This window comes from Candoia aspera, chromosome 10, assembly GCF_035149785.1.
Source record: "Candoia aspera isolate rCanAsp1 chromosome 10, rCanAsp1.hap2, whole genome shotgun sequence".
Taxonomy (NCBI): Eukaryota; Metazoa; Chordata; class Lepidosauria; order Squamata; family Boidae; genus Candoia; species Candoia aspera.
This window is the reverse complement of record NC_086162.1, coordinates 14,376,432-14,395,680: the sequence shown is the minus strand read 5'-3', so window position 1 is coordinate 14,395,680 and position 19,249 is coordinate 14,376,432. Positions and strand designations below refer to the sequence as shown.

The 19,249-nt window shown below is 42.8% G+C and overlaps 1 protein-coding gene across 2 annotated transcripts in view; it reads right to left on the bottom strand.

Annotated features, from left to right (window-relative positions):
* PTPRU (protein tyrosine phosphatase receptor type U) overlaps positions 1 to 19,249 on the bottom strand; it is a 339,403-nt gene that overhangs the window by 110,085 nt on the left and 210,069 nt on the right. For both annotated transcript variants that reach the window (XM_063312343.1, XM_063312344.1), the window contains exons 9-10: positions 9,802 to 9,911; positions 5,894 to 6,095 (exon numbers count right to left, since the gene is read on the bottom strand). In XM_063312343.1, coding sequence (XP_063168413.1) covers positions 5,894 to 6,095; positions 9,802 to 9,911 — 312 coding nt within the window. The remainder of the gene's footprint in view (positions 1 to 5,893; positions 6,096 to 9,801; positions 9,912 to 19,249) is intronic.

The following is a 19,249-nucleotide window of genomic DNA, read 5'->3' as shown; positions in this document are numbered from 1 at the left end:
CAATATTAGAAATCTTTTACATTCCAAGATCCTCTTGTGTTTCTGACTAGTCCACCCACAGGAAATATAACCTTTACGAATTCCAATGCAGGCAGACTTGACAGGATTCTCAGACTAATGTGTGGATCAAAAGTTGGTTGTCTGAGGTTTTGGGCTTCCTAAATGTTCCCAGGCACTTCGCAGCTCCAAAAAAAAAAAAAAAAAAAGGACTACATTTGTATTTGTATTCCAGGAAAAATGTGTTTAGAAATGAGAGAATACATTTGAAGACACATATTTATGTACAAAGTTTTGCACAGCATTATGTGCAAGTCGCTACACTCAGTTTTATGCAGCTTTTCTTAAATTACAGATTAATCCAAAAAAATGGGGAAAACGTGTGTGAACATGGACATAAAGCAGCAGGAGGAAAAACAGCTCTCCTTCCTGTATTCTGTGGTTTGACCATCAAGCCCATTACCCATATCTTCTTTCATTTCCTGCTTTTATCCATTCCATGGCTGAATGGGAGGAATAGATGGGTCTCAGGCAAACAGAACCTCAAAAAAAAAAAAAACCTGAGCCCAAATTATATACACTGAAATTCTTATTGGGAAATGCTCCTCTTTCTATAATGTCTGCACTGGGTATTTCGAACCTTCACAAGCTAAAACATTATCATCTTCTGCTTTTTGCTCCTCCTCTATTTCTCCTTTTTTGTTCTCTCATTTCTCCTCTTCTTGATCCATCTGCTAGTTCTCCTCTTTATTCTACCACTATTTCTCCTTTCCCACCCAATCTCTTCCTTCTCCTCAATGCAGTGTTGATCCCACACCTTGAAAACAGAACAGCTACTTACAGGGTGGGTGAGAGAAATGTGCTTTCAGACTTGCAAGATTCTGTTAATGTAAGGTAAAGGTAAAGGTTTCCCTTGACATTAAGTCCAGTCGTGTCCGACTCTAGGGGGCGGTGCTCATCTCCGTTTCAAAGCTGAAGAGCTGGCGTTTGTCCGCAGACACTTCCGTGATCATGTGGCCGGCATGACTAAACGGAACGCCGTTACCTGCCCGCCGAAGCGGTACCTATTAATCTACTCACATTGGCATGTTTCTGAACTGCTAGGTTGGCAGGAGCTGGGACTAGCAAGGGGAGCTCACCCCATCACGCGAATTCGAACCGCCGACCTTCCGATCGGCAAGCTCAGCAGCTCAGCGGTTTAACCCGCAGCGCCACCACGTCCCTCTTTCTGTTAATGTAGCCTTACTATAAAGTAGAATTAGCTCATCTGGTCGTGTTTCCTGTCTGGTTTACCTGGGAGGGCTGACATTGCAAGTATGAAAGTGCACCCTCCTGATTTAATGCCTGGATAGTTGGGTGGGTCCTTTCTAAGTTTCTTTCTCTGGCCATTACTCTGTTGGGGGCTCCTTTCTCTTTTATCTGATCATTCCCTAGGTGGCAACTCTTCTCCCCACATCTTCCAAAGTCATCCTCACATTCCATCACACTAGGAGAGCCTGAAGACCCATGGCCTGGGTCAATGTAGACAATACTGGGTTTGATTGATTGATTGATTTGATTGATTTGATTTATATAGCTGCCCATCTCACTTTTATGTGACTCTATGTGACTTACAATAAAACAAATAAAAAACACAAAATACATAATATATAAACCAATAAAAATAAAAACATACAGCAGCTGGATTGTCCAAACCAATATTTGGATTTCTTCGTGTGTGTATGTGTGTGTGTGTGTGTGTGTTTCTCCTCACATCATTATCTTATTATTATTTGGTGTTAAGCATTCCACTGACCCAGATAGTTCCATGCCCCTAAATAAAACATCTTCTGTGCACAGGGGGGACACACACACAGACACACACTCACATACCTGTGCCATTTAATGAAAAACAGAGAAACTTCCCTCGCTCAGCAAATCCACCTTATCTATTACACCTCAAGACAACATTTCCCACTCATGCAGATGATAATCATTTCTCTAAGACCCTTTCCAGCAAGACACGGGGATGGCAGTATTCAATTTCTCCCCTCCCAGACCCCCCACCCCACCCCCACTAATAGATCCTATCAAAACCGCTCCACTGAGTTAGGAAATGTGTTCCAGCACCGGAGAGACTGCAATGTAAACAAGCTGGCTTTTGGATCGCCATGCAAGTAAATTATCCAGCAGGGTTGTAATGCATACTGTTTTCCATTTGAATTCAGACTGCAGGGTATCTTGGAAAAAGCAAGAGGGGTTCTGGAGCATGAAGAATCTATTTCAGGAAGAAACATATTTAAAGAGATCTGCACAGTGGGATAAAGGGTGACCCTGTCAGTTCAACAAAACACACAGCATTGTGGGTTCCTAGCTCAAGCGCCGAAACTCCTGCTCTACACTGCAGTGGGAAATCTGGTGAGTGAGAGCCAGTTTGGTCTAGAGGTTAAGGCACCGGGCTAGAAACCAGGAGTCTGTGAGTTCTAGTCCCACCTTAGGTGTGAAAGCCGGCTGGGTGACCTTGGGCCAGTCCCTCTCTCTCAGCCCAAGAGCCAATCAGGCGTGGTATGAGAGTTCTAGTCCCGCCTTAGGCATGAAGGCCAACTGGGTGACCCTGGGCCAGTCCCTCTCTCTCAGCCCAACTCGGCGCAATGTAGACTAGCCTCCTCGTGGTGCACCCCAGGCAACGTGACTTGTCACAGCTAAATAGTCTACACATCTGGCTGCTGGACCTCCCAAGGATTTCCCAGCAAGAAAAAAAGCAGCATGAACACCGAACTGCTAGAACTGCTATGCCATACGATAAAAAAATAAAAAAAAACCCTGGTGAATTATGAGAGGCTGGGGAGCTAACTCAGCTTGACCTGAGACATGAAAGTATTTCACTACAGATTTTAGAGGGGGCAGATTTGAAAGAGTTGTCAAAAAGGACCCCGTCCATATCACAGAGAGTGATGTTAAACGCAACACACAAGTATGCAGCTTTTGGGGAATAAAGCATGGCATTTTTTAAAAAAATGTGTGTTTGTGAAGGTGTTACCTACCTGGAATAAAAATATGTACTTTTCCTGTTGCCTAGGAAAAGGGGAGTTTAAAAAACAAAACAAAACACTATACTGAGAATGCATATTGCATCTCTGATACATTCAGCTTTTTTCTCACCCACCATATCCATTTCCCCAATCCCCAATGTTCTCTCTCAAAAATGTAGTATAGTGAGAGTTGCAAATAAAACAAAAAGTCTACTGAAAGACTGCCCTATCCACAGAAATTGCAAAATGGAACAGATTTATTACGAACTGCACATCCTTAATCCCTGATTAGTTGCATTATATAGCTCCAGATTATTGCTCCCACTCAAAATAGATAATCCAAAAAAACTCAAGATATTCCACATGGCTGATAGCATGAAACCTTACTCAAGAGAAGGAATCTTGAATCCTAGTCATCCTCTGGAGCAACAAAGAGAGGACTGGGCAACTGGTAAACTACTCCTTCTCTACCTGGATGTTATTGGTGGGACAACACCTTTTGGCTAATGAGGTGGCTCTTCGCCATGCTCTGTTGACCTAGATGTAGAACTTCCCAATCTTGTTCACCTTGAAAACCTGTGCTGGCCTTACTCGGCCATTCCCCTGCCTCACTAATAAATTATCTGTGTATGGAGCTCTCACAGACTTTCAGTGTTGTTTAATAGCCACCCCTCAAGGAAAGTTCACTACCCACTGTGGCCTTCTGCATGGTTTTGAGTCCATCCCCTGCCCTCACCCTTCCTTATTTCTTCAGAAGTGTCTCCTGTGTTCTGGTGCGACAGTGAAAAGTCCTTCTGACCGGGATAAAACTGAACATGGAAAAATAACAAGCTAGAAGAGCTAATGTGCTTCCCTCATCCCTCAACCCACTCTTTCACATTTCAGTGCTGGAATGCATCATTTCACTGCAATCATGATGAGCATGGATGGCATCTGAGAGAGGAAGAGCTATATGGATTTATTTTAGTTACTTGGAAATGTTTTAAGAGATATAGTAATGAAGAAGAGGCTTTTTGTGTTGGCCTGGATGGGCTTCTGACAATGCTACATGGAGCCATTTTGTGGGTTGAATTTCAGCTGTGCTCGCTATTGGAGCCTAAACAGTTGACATTCAACACCTGTTGGCAAGCCAGTACTCACAGTGAAACTGCTCAAGACCCCAAGAGACCCCAATCCCATGCAAATGAAGACTTCTAGGAGCCAAAACACAGAGTTTTGTGTGCCACATCTATTGCTCCTGCCTTGTGCATACAGCATAACATGCTCATAGCATAGACTGTACAGGGTCAAAATCTTTGCTTTCAGCACAGTCCTCACTAGAATGCTAAGTATCAGACGGAAGCCATATGGAAAGATGCCAGCATTACAAGGATATACCAAAATACTAGTGTTCTGATGGCAAATTTCTTCTCCATTTTTTAAAAAATAACTTTCCTTTAACTTGAAGGAAAAAAAAGATTGTTTTGTATTCCCTCCCCCACCCTTTTGTGGGCAAAATCACAAAATTCTGCCTTACTTATTTCGGCCATGTCATGTGATCAAACTCACTGGAAAACGCAGTTATGCTCTGAACGGTCAGCCATAAAAGGAAACGAGGCCACCAAAAAACATGGTGGCTAGACACCATCAAAGCCAACACCAGCCAGAGCATAAAACAACTGAAAGAAGCCGTACAAGATTGGAAAATGTGGAGAGAGCTGGTCCGTAGAATTACCGAGAATTCGCTGCTATTGAACCGATAGCATCATCATCATTCTTCACCCTTCCCACCCCCCAACACGGGGAGAAAGTCTTGCTGAAATTCTCATGGGTGGATTTGGACTTACTTAGTGATGAGATTACCAAAGATGGGTCTCAGTGTTTTACCTTCACAGTACAAGTCTCTTTGCTGTGCTCTGCAGCCAACCTGGCTCTCATGCTTCCCTTAGATCCCAAGAAAATAAATCCTAAGGAAACACTTCCCATGGATTTTTTTTCCAGATTGGAAGTTAGAGCAGCCATGGAAGATGATGAGCAATGAAGAGACGTGTAATTAGGAGAGTGAGAATATTAATGCTTTCCTCTGAAAACTTTGTCTAGAGACTCTATCCCCTATCTTTGAAGGCCTCCCTTCATTTTCTGATAATCACAAGGGATATTTCTATTACTAAGCCATTACAAACTACCAAGTGTGATCCCCATATGAATTGCAATGCCAAGCATGCAAGACAAGGGTGATCATACGTACCCTGCACAAATGCCCTACGAAGGAAACAATATTCCACAGGTGGCAGCATCTGAGCAACCTTGTCCAAAAGCTAAGCAAGATCAGGACAGGTGAGTGCCTGGATGAGAGAGCACCACAGAGTTGCAGGGCTGCAGATTAGACTGGGAAATTGAAAAATAAAAAATACTGGAAGAAGGCAAACCACTTTTGTACTGTTGCCAAGAATCCCGAGAATCCCAATACATGGCTGCATGGATGCATTCCTGAAGCCATCAGGAGTCAAGCTCAATTTGAAGGAGATTTCACCTGAACGTCAAAGAAGAAAAAGGAATGGGATACAAAGGAAGGGTCAAAAAAGAACAGCAACAATTGAGAAGCAAAACAGAAAGTGCAAATGAATTAATCCAAGTGCAAACGGAGGGGGAAAAATTGATGGAGTTAATTTCCTCTACATCAGGAGCTGGCGTGGAACTATAAAATAATGCTGCAATCAAAAATGGATTTGTTTGTCAGCAGAAAACCATCATCCTTTTTTTAAAAAGAAAGTAAAGAACCACATTATGCCATCCAAAGCAACAATCTGCAATCGAGAGAGAATAGGCACCCAAACTCTCCATAATTCTGAACAAGGCCAAGATGTCCCAGAAAAAAGAAGGCCCTTTCTCTTCTCCCAACCTACCTGAGATGTTGGTGGTGATCTCAGTCAGAGCAGTTTGTCCAAAGCCCTTGCCAGTTCGTGCTCTTACTGAAAAAAGGTAGGTTGTCCCAGGATGAAGGTTGGAGAAAACATGGTAAGTTTCATTTCGGAGTTTGGAGACAGTGCGTCGTGGTCCAGGCACATTGACTGATGGGTCAGAGGATTCAATGCTCTGGTAGCTGATCTAGGATAGAGGGGTATACTTTAAGACATCATCAGAATGCAGAATCACAATTTGTTTGTTGAATTTACATAGCCACCCATATATAAACTGTATATTCCAGATGTTGCTTCAACAATGACCAGATGCTGCAATACAATATAAGTGGTTTTTTTTTCAAAAAAAAAATCCATGGGCGTAGAAAACAAGCAGGTCAGAGGCAAAATTAACCTAGAACTCTTCTTCCTGATGCCAACTTTTCCATGGGAAGGGCATTATTTTGTAGAGGGGAATATTCCATCAAAGTGAAGAACCTGCATATGAGCCAAACTGGCTCTCAGCCACGCTGATTGATCATCACAGCGAGAGCTGGAGAGAATGTTCAGATACAAAAAGCAGCTCGCATTCTGCAGCTGAGACAATAGGCTTGGAAGGAACTATAAAGTTGCCCTTAATCTTTAAGACTATTAAGAAGAAGAAAAAAAGTGCTTCCAGAATTACAATAGAGCCTGTGTCAATTCTCCGAGGGGCAGCCTTCAGCCTGGCAGGGAAGAGCTGGGCAGATAAGCATCAAGCTTTCTCACTCGCAGTTTCTGTGCTCCAGTAATTTTTGTTGATGTCAGAGAAGGCAAAGGCATGGGATAAAAAGCCAAATGAGAGAGGGGAGGTTTCGCCTGGCTGCCTTTGGGAGAAGCCAAAACACACGCAGAGATAGGCCTATTCAAAAACTGTCTGACAGCAATAACGAAGCAAAGAAAAGACTCTCTGTTCAGCACCTGGCTGAGAATACAGAAAACCCCATCAGTTATTGCTGTGCTTGTCCGACAGACAAAGCCCTCCCCAATCATTGTGCAGGTCCTTGAAACTGAGGTCAGTTTCTGTCCTCCCTCCCAGCCCCCTACCTGGCATTACAGCTTAAGGCAGGGTTTCTCAACCAGGCTTCCTTGGCACCCTAGGGTTCCACGAGCAGTCACCAGGGATTCCCTGGGAGATCACAATTTATTTACAAAATTATTTCGAATTCGAGCCACTTCACATTAAAGAGGTAAGTTTCATTCTTTATTTTTTAGTTTAAGAACTCTGTTAGTGCATATATACAGGCCTACACATGAAACAAATATAATAATTTTGTAACTGCTGGCCTATCTTTGAGCCTGAACATGCAGGGGTTTCCTGAGGCCTTAAAAATATTTCAAGGGTTCCTCCAGGGCCAAAAAGCTGAGAAAGGCTGGCTTAAGGGATTCCTGGAGCAAAACATTCATGAAAGACTCATCATATTTGGCTCCCCACATCAAACACTGCCCAGCCAGACATCCTCCAAGTAATGGGAATTACAACTCCCAGAATTCCCACGGTGTATGACAACTGGGTAGGAAATCTGGAAATTCAGGCCTTTTTCAAGTTCAGGATAACTTGGGGGGTTTCCCTTGACATTAAGTCCAGCCGTGTCCGACTCTAGGGGGCGGTGCTCATCTCCGTTTCAAAGCCGAAGAGCCGGCGTTTGTCCGTAGACACTTCCTCCGTGGTCATGTGGCCGGCATGACTACACGGAACGCCATTACCCGCCCGCCGAAGCGGTACCTATTAATCTACTCACATTGGCATGTTTTCGAACTGCTAGGTTGGCAGGAGCTGGGACTAGCAACGGGAGCTCACCCCGTCACACGGATTTGAACCGCCAACCTTCCGATCGGCAAGCTCAGCAGCTCAGCGGTTTAACCCGCAGCACCACCGCGTCCCTATTCAGGATAACTTAGGGACTGGATATTCATTGAGCCCCCTTCCATTTCCTTCTCACTGCATTCCATGTCATGTTCTCCACTGTTTTTGCCCCCCAAAACCAACATGAGTACGTGAAGAAACCCAACAATTTGAAATAGCTCTTGGCATTATAATTTAACTGATGTGTTTTACTGCCTTGAATGAAATGTATTGATCCATTAGATCTCATCAAGTATTGAAAATGATCTTGGATGGTGGGCCTTCCGTGTGTGGGACCTGGTGCAATGGCTCCCACTGATTCCTTTAAAAGAGCCTGTTGAGAACTGTAACTCAACACATTTGGAGAAGCATCAGATTGGGGAAGAATGTTATACAGAATGGTAGTAGAGAAATAAACCTACTGTGCTCTGCTTCCACAGATATCATTTGTAGAAAGCATTTGTAGAAAGCTTGGGACAGAGCTGTCAGCCTTGCAAGGTAGTCCAGATGGGAAGCATGACCAGATGGGCTAATTCTACATTATGTAAGGTTACATTAACAGAATCTTGCAAGTCTGAAGGTACATTTCTCCCTCATCACCTTTACAGCTCAAGAAGCTAGGGAAGGTCCCTTTTGGGACGTTTGCTCCACTCACATTCTTTCTGTGAATTCAGCTGCCTCTTGTCTGACCGTTCTCCTGGCTGTGGCTGTTCCTGTCTCCCAAGGTCATTCCCAGATTGGTATCACACATGCAGAGGAGCCCAGCCCAATCATCTACATTTACTGCAGCCAATACCAGGCCTTCTTCCAAGAACGTAGCTGGAGCCATTTTTATATAGTGTTTAGAATTTAGGCTTGAAGGTTCCTAGGTTCAAATTCCCATTTAAGCATGAACCTCGGGGGGTGGGGGAAGGAGCCCTCAACCTGCTGCCCTTACCCCAATCTGCTGGGATCAAAACCCCAGAATCCCCTAACTACCATAATGTGCAGGGAAGAGGAGTTGATAATTTTCCCTTGCAAGGTTTTTCTGTTTAACACTCTTCCCCAAAGCTGCTACATGCCCTTGAAAAGGTGTTGACTTTTTCTTAAAAACAAAACTAGGAGGGACAATTATACACACAAAATATCATCTATTCAGCTATGTGTGTACAATTGAAACCGGGTAGATATATGCCTGTCTCTTCAATTAGTACAATTTGGCATGGTAACCCTCTGCTGATGCCATTATTTGGATATGTTGAATGTAGATGATGGTTGGGTGAGATGTTTGATTGTGTTGTTATTTTTGCTGTTGTTGTTTTAATAGAGTCAAATCAGCAATGACAGCTGGTGAAAATAAAACTTACGAAGCATTGCTTCTGATCATAAATCGGTTCATAATTCTGCAGAAAGACCACTTGATAAAAGAACAAAAGAAATAGGGCTGCAATATTTCATTTGTCTGCCCATTAACACAAAATAAAATATTTGACTAAAATGGTGCCCCAAAACGTAGGCAAGATTTTTTATACACTTAAGTTCTCCAATTCAAACTTGACTTCTGATGCCTTTATAGACATGTCCATGTAGCCTTCTTGGCCACAATATAAAAGTTCTTTGCCATTGACTTCCTCCAATATGTTTCTTCAATTTCCCTGGGATTTTCTGTTGGTTGCTCATCCAAGTACTAACCACATCCAACCCTACTTAGCTTTTTTAAGATCAGCCAAAATCAGCATGTACTTCACTTACAAGAATGTAAAATACATACATGCACCCAGGGTGGTAACACCCTATTAAAACTGGCATTCCCTCTTATCTTCCATATAGAATGGAATAGGTCTCCTGAGATCATCTCTATTATAGCATATGTATACAATATCTCTAAGCAAGAATTCACTTATACTTCAAGACTATTGTTCACACTCACAGAAAAATTTAATTAATGCATTTACAGGAACCTTCTTTTTCTGACTTTGGCAGATGGGTAAGAGAGATAAGGGGAAAACATGCAGAATACCCACCTCCCCAAAATGATCCTACAGCATACCTCATATTGTGTTATGAGACCATTGGGTTCCAATGGCTCCTCCCATTTCAGAAAAATCATGTCCTCCAGGGGGGTGAATGTGAGGGACTCTGAAGCTATGCCTCCAGGGACTTGAATCAGTAGATGGGAGAGAGAGGGAAAAAAAGAATTAGAAGTTATTTCTTGCTCCTAAAAATGAACAAGAAATGAAGAAACATCAAATGAAGCTAAAATTGGGAACATCATGAAAAGAACCTTAAGCCAATCCTGGGGATGTTCAAAATTGCATCCTAGCTTACCTAAACGATGGCTTTTTGCTCATCTTGAATCCAAGCATCCAAATCTATGTCTTTTTCATATTTTACATGAACAGGCAGAAGATGAATTTTGGAAATACATTTGCCGCGTTCAACTTTATTTATGTATTATATCAATTTATATAGCCAACCATCTCAAATATATGATTCTGGGCAGCTCACAAACAGTTAAAAACAATATAAAAGCACTACAAAAACTACAAGTTAAAAACAATAAAAATATTTTAAAAACATAAAAAACAAACACAAAATTCAAGGATAGCCATGGTGGGTGGATTTTCAACTTCATTGTACAGAGCTGAGTGCGTAACATTTTTTCACACTTAGATACTCTCACTCACACCTTCAACTTCACATTTTGCAAGGTTTTATCAGTTTTACACTGATGAATGTCTAAGTCTTCTATTCCATTGTCTTTAATATCTTTAAAAAATAAGTAAAATTCCATATGTTGTACAACACTTCCAACAAGAAGCGTAGTTTATTTATTATTCAAATTTTGCTACTGCCCATCTCCCCCAAAAGTGGGACTCTGGGTGGTTTACAATAGCATCAATAAAATCAAGACTATAATAATAACAATTAACATCTATAAAAACAATTACAGATATAAAATGCAATAAATAAGTATAAAATCCAAGAGGTTAAAAATTCTGATCAGGTGGGAGGGGCTCTAAGGCACAAGCCAACCCCATGGATGGTGGCCCACCTGCCTGCCCCACGCGAGATGGCAGAACCAGGTTTTCAGGACCCTCCTAAAGGTCGGAAGTGAAGGCGCCTGCCTCACTGCTGAGGGCAAGATGTTCCAAAGGGCAGGGGCAACTGCAGAGAAGGCCCATTTCCTGGACCCTGCCAGATGGAATTCTCTATCAATGGGGTCCACAACATGCCGTCTCTGCCTGACCGGGTGGGGCGGGTCGATGTTATGTGGATGAGGCCAGTCAAGTAACCTGGCCCCATGCCATGTAGGGCTTTAAAGGTCATAACCAACACCTTGAATTGGACCCGGAAGCAAACTGGCACCCAGTGCAGCTCGTGCAGTAGAGGTATTATATGTGACCATCTAGGAGCACCAAAAATAACCCGCATGGATGCATTCTGGACCAGCTGAAGCTTCTGGATAATCTTCAAGGGTAGCCCCATGTAGAGCGCATTGCAGTAGTCAATATGAGAGATGACGAGGGCATGAGTGACTGTTCGGAGGGCCTCTCGCTCCAGGAACGGGCGTAACTGGAGCACAACCCGAAGGTGAGCAAAGGCCCTCCTGGCCACGACTGCCACCTGCTCTGCGAGCAGGAGTCGTGAGTCCAGGAGAACCCCCAGATTATGCACAGGTCTGTCTGGGGCAGTGCCATCCCATCCAGAACTAAAGATGACAATTTCCCGGAAACTGAGGAGCCAACAACCCACAGCCACTCCATCTTACCAGGGTTCAGCTGAAGCCTGTTGTTCCCCATCCAGGCCCCCATCCACTTTCCCAACATTAACTGATTCTAATCTGTGTTTCTTCACACAATTTTCTGTAATGCATATATATTGAGAGGGTGAGGTTCCACTGCTCTTAAAGAGGCAGTGGTCCATCCCCTCCTTAAGACACCAATGCTAAATCTAACTCTGCTGAATAATTTTCACCCTGTCTCCAACCTTCCATTTTTAGAGAAAGTTGTTGAGGTGGCGACGACATTGCAACCCCAGAAAGGTCTGGACGAAATGGATTATCTGGATCCATTTTGGTCAGGTTTCATAACACTGATTGCACTTGCACATGACCTTTGGCAAGGCTGAGATGGGAGTGGTGCAACTGCCCTGGCCTTCCTTAATCACTCAGCAGCCTTTGATACTATTGATCATAGTATCTTTCTGCACTGACCATGGGTCTTGCAGTGGGAGGCATGGTCTTGCAGTGGTTCTCCACCTTCTTTTGGGGCCAGTTCAGGACAATGTTGGTGGGGGGAGACCTCTATCTCTACAGTCAGCTTAGGAGAGTTCCTCAGAACTTTCCAATCTTTCCACTCCTATTTAACATCTACATGAAACCATAAGCATGGGACTAAGTATCCTCAGCACATTGATGATAGTTATACATCTCCACCCCAGATTGACCAAGTAATGCCCACTTTCCCACTGTCTTGAGATATGGGGGTCTGGATGGGGAAGAACAGGTTCAAGCTTAACCCAAGCAACAGAGGTAGGATGTTTGTTTTATCACTCCAGACCTGAAGACTTTTATCTTTAGTTCTGAATAGGGTAACACTCCCCCAGACAGAGCTGATGTGCAAGTTGAGATTCCTCTTGGATTTTTGACTCCTGCTTCAACAGCAGGTGGCAGCCATGTCCATGAATCCCTTTGCACAAATCCAATTTGTGCCCCAATTGCACCCGTTCCTGGATTGGGTGCAATTGGGGCACAAATTGGATTGGGATGTCCTGTCCAGTTGTTCATGCCTCAGTTACTTCCCATTTGGGCTCCTGCTATGAATTCTAGATGTGGCTGCCCTTGAAGACCACTTGAAAGCTACAATTGGTCCAGAATGCAGCAGTGCAATAGTTATGAATGCACCATGGTAGGGCCATGTAATAGCATTACTGTGCAAACTTCACTGGGTCTCTGTAGGTTTACAAGTGCAGTTTAAGATCCTGGTTACCATCTATAAAACCCTTCATGACATAGGGCCAGGTTATTTGTGGGGCCACCTATCTCTGATTGTTTCTGCCCATCCATAAGATCTGACAGAGTGGGCATGCTTTGGATCCCTTCTATGAAACACTGCCACCTGAGGTGTGCCATATCTGTTGCAAAACATGCCCTTTGGAACAGCATATACCCTGAGATTAGGATGGCCCCCACCCTGTTGGCCTCCCATAAGGCCTTGATTTTTTCCCAGGTATTGGGCCAGGGTTTTGGATGTTCCCATCTTGTAACACTTTTGGGAATGTCGACATGATTGCAGTTTGGCCTCAGTTGTACTGTATCTTTGTGACTTCGTGTTTTTTATGTTTATTTTGGTATTTTTGTTCTGTGCTTTTAATCCTACGTTAGCCACCCAAAGTCCCAATTTGTGAATTAGGCAATCGTACAAACCACATCCATACATTTATTTTCCATGCAAAGCATCACAGTATGTATATCGTTGTACACAACTTTCCTGAATATATGCACAATTTAGTTTGCCTCTTTTCCAAGTACAATCTGTTCGTATATTACTCTGGACTTTCGCATTATGCTAATACTCAATGCATTATCATTACTGCGGCGGAATGTCTGGGGGATTCTGCCATTTTGATCTAAGAGAACTGTGTGGCGATTTTCTTTTCACATCATTAAATCAAGTGGAGAATGCCAGCATGAGCCCAGACATTGCTGAGAGTGTAATAGGAAGACTTGCATCTTCCAAACGGACAGCTTGTCAACACCCACTTCTCTTACTGGACTTCTGTGATCCTCTGAACAAAAGACCCTTTTAAAAATATGTATGGATCATTTGTTCATTTATTACATCTTTGAAATACCCCCTGAAGGTGTTGTTCATATAAAAATAATAAGAGTAATAATACATCAGAGTAAGAAAAACAGAACTGGAACTCAGCCAGGCAAGCAAAGCAATATAATAAACGTATAAAAGCAACATTAACCATCAAAAATTCAATGGCATGTTATCATCTTCAGCAGCTATCTGAAAAAAAGGAAGGGAGGAACTTAACCTAGCCTCCTCTAGGGAAAGAGAAACATAGCCCACATGGTTCTACTCAAATTATAAGTGGGTCGTAAACTGGAAATTAAAAGAAGGCTGTAATCTTATAATAGTCTTACTTGAAAATTAATTCAATCAAAATCGATAGAACTTACTTCAAAGAGAGCATGCTTAGGCTGGAAACATTTATGGGAAACAAACACATAAGAAAACAATGAGAAAGGATTGCATGAAGATCTCTGAGCTCTTGTACTATTTATTTATCTTAGGGCTATGCCAAACAATAAGTTGGGGGGGGGTCCCCTATTATTGTCATTCAATTTAATTCAAAAGAAATTACTTATTTAATCAATCAATTTGTATAGCCGTCCATCTCAACAATGACTCCAGGTTGCAGACAATATTTCAGGTTCCATTCCCACAAAGGTGAATGTATTGGTGACATTTTCATTGGTGGGCTATGACTTTCTCGGGCTCCTTTACTATAAGGTGAGCAAAGTCTCTGTGTACAGCACAGGTCATTTTCTGGTAGTTAGCAGGCTCCCTGACTTCTTACGCATCAAATATATCCCGTGGGTAGTTGTCATGAGGGAAGAGCTCCTATAGGATTTCTTCAGATATGAAAGAAGAGGCAACCATGGAGATTGCAAGGGGATAGAAGGCTAGATCACAGGAAAAGAAGAACCTTTGGGTTTCCATCTCAACAAATAAGCTCAAAAACATCACCAAAAGCCATACCTGGGGATGGCTAGCACCCTAGAGTGACTCAATGGACCTATTACACTCACGGACTGGTAAAGAACTCTCAGTCATCTAGATCCCATCACATTTTTATTGTATTTATTGTATTTATCACTGTTCTGATTTTAATTTTGTTTTTTATTGTAAACCGCCCAGAGTCCCTCCTTTAGAGGGAGATGGGCAGGGATAAAGTTTGATAAATAAATAAATAAATCCTAAATTTATGTTCGCAAGAATGTGAGGAAAGGCAACAGCATCCTCGTTTAGGAAACCAGAAGATGTATTTCATCACAGTTTTCTTCTCTCCCCGTTCTTTCTACAAGGTCCTAAGAAAAGAAAGGCAGTTCTCTGTCTGACCCAGAACTTTTTCTCCAAGTCTATCCTCCTGCCCAAGCTGTTGTTAAAGTAAGAATTTGCCCAAGAAAATCTTGTGAACATCAATGCTCAGAAATGTCAAGGTGGGCCTCTTTGATCCTTCTTAACACTCTATGCACAGTAACACGTCAACTTCAGGACACTCATCCTGAACTAGGGAATGGAACTTTCGTATCGATTTAGAAGGAACTTGTCGAGAACAGAAATGTTAACAGCCAAAGGAAAAATCACACTGTTCCATTACCTGAATATGTTTGCATAATCCTGAGCACTTTGGGCTGATTACACCAGATAGAGGACCCTCGATCCTCCACAAATTAGCACTCAGACAAATACATGCCTGGTGAACCTGCAGGCAGTTCTTGCTCATGTATATTTTATAGGAAAGAGCTTAATTCCATTTTGTATGTACCGAGGCAACCAACCTACTAACTAAAAGCGAAAGAGAAACTATAGCAGATTGAGAGGGAAGATAACAGACCGGCTCGCTGAACAGTAGCGAGATGTATTTTGAATATTCAACTGCTGGTCCTGCTATACCAACTGGATCAACTAGCATGATGCATTGTCTACACTGGGAATGGTGAAAAGGCATGCCTCAGTAACTGGTAGATCACCAGGAAATGGGCAGCAGCAAAATAATTCTCCCCACCAAGTTGCTAGACCTTGAGGTTTTGGTAAAATGAAACCCGTACAGATTGGAATCCTGAAATCCGTCCATTTTATACATTCCCTTTATTCATCCTTTAAAAAAAAAGTTTCAAGTCCTAAAAGAAGGAACTAGGAAAGTGCTACACAGCTGATTCAACCTTTCCAAATTACATTCAAGTCAGTATCTTTTCTTTTTATGAGGCCCCCTCTCTTGTGGTTACTGTTCTCAGAAGCTATAGGGCAAAGGACATAAATTGGCTAATATTATGGGAAGCCAGCCCTAAAGGTTGTGCATTATTTATATAAAATAGGATGCTAGAGATGCACCCTTTGCTTTCCAGAATGCTAGCTTCCTTATTTATTTATTTTTAATTAAAAGAGCTTTTAAATAAAATACGGAATGCAAAAACATGCCAAACGTGGCTTCGGGAATTTTTTCCAGCTACTTTACTGGGTGTGCCATTGGGGTCATCTCTATTTTCTTCTGCACAGCCAGCTGCCATGTTGCATCTATGTATTTCTGTTCTCCCCTTGTGCTGTGTGCGTGTGTGTGCGCGCGCGCACTGGGAAGCCCAGAGCAGGCTGCATCCAAACTGCTCTGAGCCACATGACCAGGAAGGAGAAGGGGGCTTAGAATGCAGCAAAGAGCAGCATTCAGAATTCTTGACAACTGCTTCTCTTGTATATTTATCCTCTTCCAAAGAGTGCATCAGAGAATTCTTTCTTTCTCTCCTTCTACTTCTCCTTCTCCCTCTCCTCTCTCTCCCTCGCCCCAAGCCAGATCTGGTCCATTCTGAAACTCAATCTTTTGCTAGGTTCTTCCATCACATCAAATTTGGTCCAATGACGCTTGGTTTTTAGAAGAGTTATCCTGTTGATGGACAGGCAGAGTCATCAGTCCTTTCTATAATTCCTTTCTAACATCCCATTGTATTGGAAAGAATAAAAGTTGGATGGATGCAGAACTGAGCACCAAAGGGAAAACACTGAAACCATGGACATCATTGCTTCTTGCTGTACTAGGGAGTTTAAGTCAAGCAGTGATTTCAAGGGACATTAACCAAGTTGTTATTCCCTCTTTCAAATTTCTCTTAGCTGTTATGTACCAGCATCTGGCTTTATGATTGCACAAACAAGCCAGACTCCATCAGGTACAGCAGCCTCTTACCATTTACCTGGGAACTTTTGCAACCAGCTACTCTGATTCTCCTGATGGGAGTCCTAGTGTAAATATGTAATCCTATGCAATTTGGCTGCATTATTGGAGCACCATTCCCCCACCCCACTTGTTATTGACAACCCACAATAATAATCATAACCGACAATGTCTCAGACAACAGACTGAACTGAAGATATGCATTTATTGATTTAACGCAGAGTCTCCCCTCTCATCCCCCAATTTCAAGGATGTCATTAAAGACAAGCGGAGCAGGCAATCATTTTGCAGAGAAGGCTCTGCATGAAAAATATCATCTGCCAGGCAAGCTTTACTGCACCCTCTAATTTTAGGCAGAACTTGGTATTTATATTCACCTTAGAAGGGGAAAGCAACCTTATTACCCTTCATGCCAAAAGAACAAACTAACTGAACCAAAAAAAACAAACAGTGGACTGTGGAAATCAAAAGACATAATTCACTGCTCTTAGCAACACCTTTCTGAAACTATAGTTTGGGAGGGGCAGTGGCAGAGTCATAAGAAGAACACTGTTCCCATTCAAGCCATTCTTCTCTTCCTACTGTAATCATTAGCAGGGCATGAAACTCCCAGGACCAGATTGGAAAAGCTAGAGATCTGTAATTTGCCTGCCACAGGCAAGCAGAACGTTAGCTAAGAATAAATGTAAAGAAGCATGCTTTGTTTTTGTTTGTTTGTTTAGGCTTCTAGGCTTTAAAAGGACCAGTTTAGCACAAGCCACAAGAATGGCATGTGCACCAATGAGCTGACTGAGAACCAACTTCATCTTACTTTAAGGACATCACTCAAAGTTAAATTTTCTGTCTTTTTTACCCTGGAGAAGCAATCAGGACTCCAGCATGAATTTCTCCCCTGCTTCACTTCCAAGAAGGTTCAAGGTCCTCACCTTTGAAATACACCTTCCTCAAAAGTAATCTGTTACAGGTACTCCTTGACTTATGACCACAATTCGGACTGGAACTTCCGTTGCTAAGCAATGTGGTCGTGAAGTGAGTTGCGCCCAATTTTATGACCTTTTTTGCTGCAGTTGTTAAGTGGATCACATGATTCCCCACTGATTTTGCTTGTTGGGAGCTGGCTGGGAAAGCCGAAACGGTGACCGCGTGACCCCAGAACGCTGCAACCATCATAAATATATGCCAGTTGCCAAGCGCCAGAATTTTGATCATGGGACCGCGGGGACACTGTGGCAGTTGTAAGTGCGAGGACTGGTTGCAAGTCACTTTTTCCAGCACCATTGTAACTTCAAACGGTCATTAAACAAATGGTCATAAGTCGAGGACTACCTGTACAATGAATGGATCGTTTTTTAACATTTTAATTCAAATCAGGCCTGCAGATGCAAAGGGTTACAACCCCTACAACAGACTTCTTGGTCAGATCATGTTTTCTGCACTTATTCTGAAGGACAGAGGGAAGGAAGAAAGGAAGGGAATGTTGGAATGGCTAACAGACCAGGGGAACACAGAGGAGGCAGCAAGACACTTAAGGGAGGAAATAGGGTCATTACAGAAGAGATTCTTCAGGGTGGGAGAAGTATGGCAAAGAGATTCAGAGTACCTCCACTTTAATAACATTACATATAAGTTGTGCAGGAGAATTGCTTGGTAGGCTTTCAAGATTCATTACATTATCTGTTACATTACCCTACAAGCAATAAAGATCTTTCCAGAATCCAGGTGGCTCTTGTTCCTTGAGTTTGCAAGCCACAAAATAAAGAAATGAAGGGGAGGGCAGGGGAGGGAAAAAGGAAGGTAGGCAGGCAGGCAGGCAGGCAAGGATCTTTTGCCTTTGGACAGGAGTGAGCAACTGGTAACCAGATTCCTCACTTGAAAAATGGTAGGGGAAGCCTGCACAGCATGGCTCCTGGAATTCTTCCTGGTCCCTTCATAACAGGGTGGCTCTAGGTCATGTGACTCAGAGGAATGAAGGAGGGGGACTTAGAATGGAGGAGTCAGCTGTTCCCCAATTGCTTCTCCCATAGGGATGCATTGGATGATGGGGGGGGTCTTTTTCCCTTGGCCCCCTGCTGAACATGACCCATTTTCAAACTCCTCCATCATCAGATTTGATCCCATTCTGTTCAGTTTTCAGAGTTAACCTTCTGATAACAAAGGAGAGAGGGAAAGAATGCAGGCAGAGCAGGGCTTCTGGAATTCTTTCTATTCCCTTTACCAGCAAGAGCCACAACAGGCATTTGTATTTTCTTCTGTGTACTGTAATGATGCAATGTGTTGAGTCTCTCTGTGTGTGGATATCTGCACTTTCTCCCCGGGGACTAGCCAGTGCATGTGCAAGCATATTGCATGGGTGTGGATGGATGGAAAGGCAAACAGACAGAGGGCCAAGCCCCTTTGCACAATTTTTTTCCAACACTCTGTTGGGTTGGAAAGAATAAAAATAAAAGAATGTTTACGGCACCCAACAGATACATGGGGTGTGGCAATGGCATCAGAAGTCATTCAATCAGAAAAGTCTAAAATGATCTCTCTCTGTT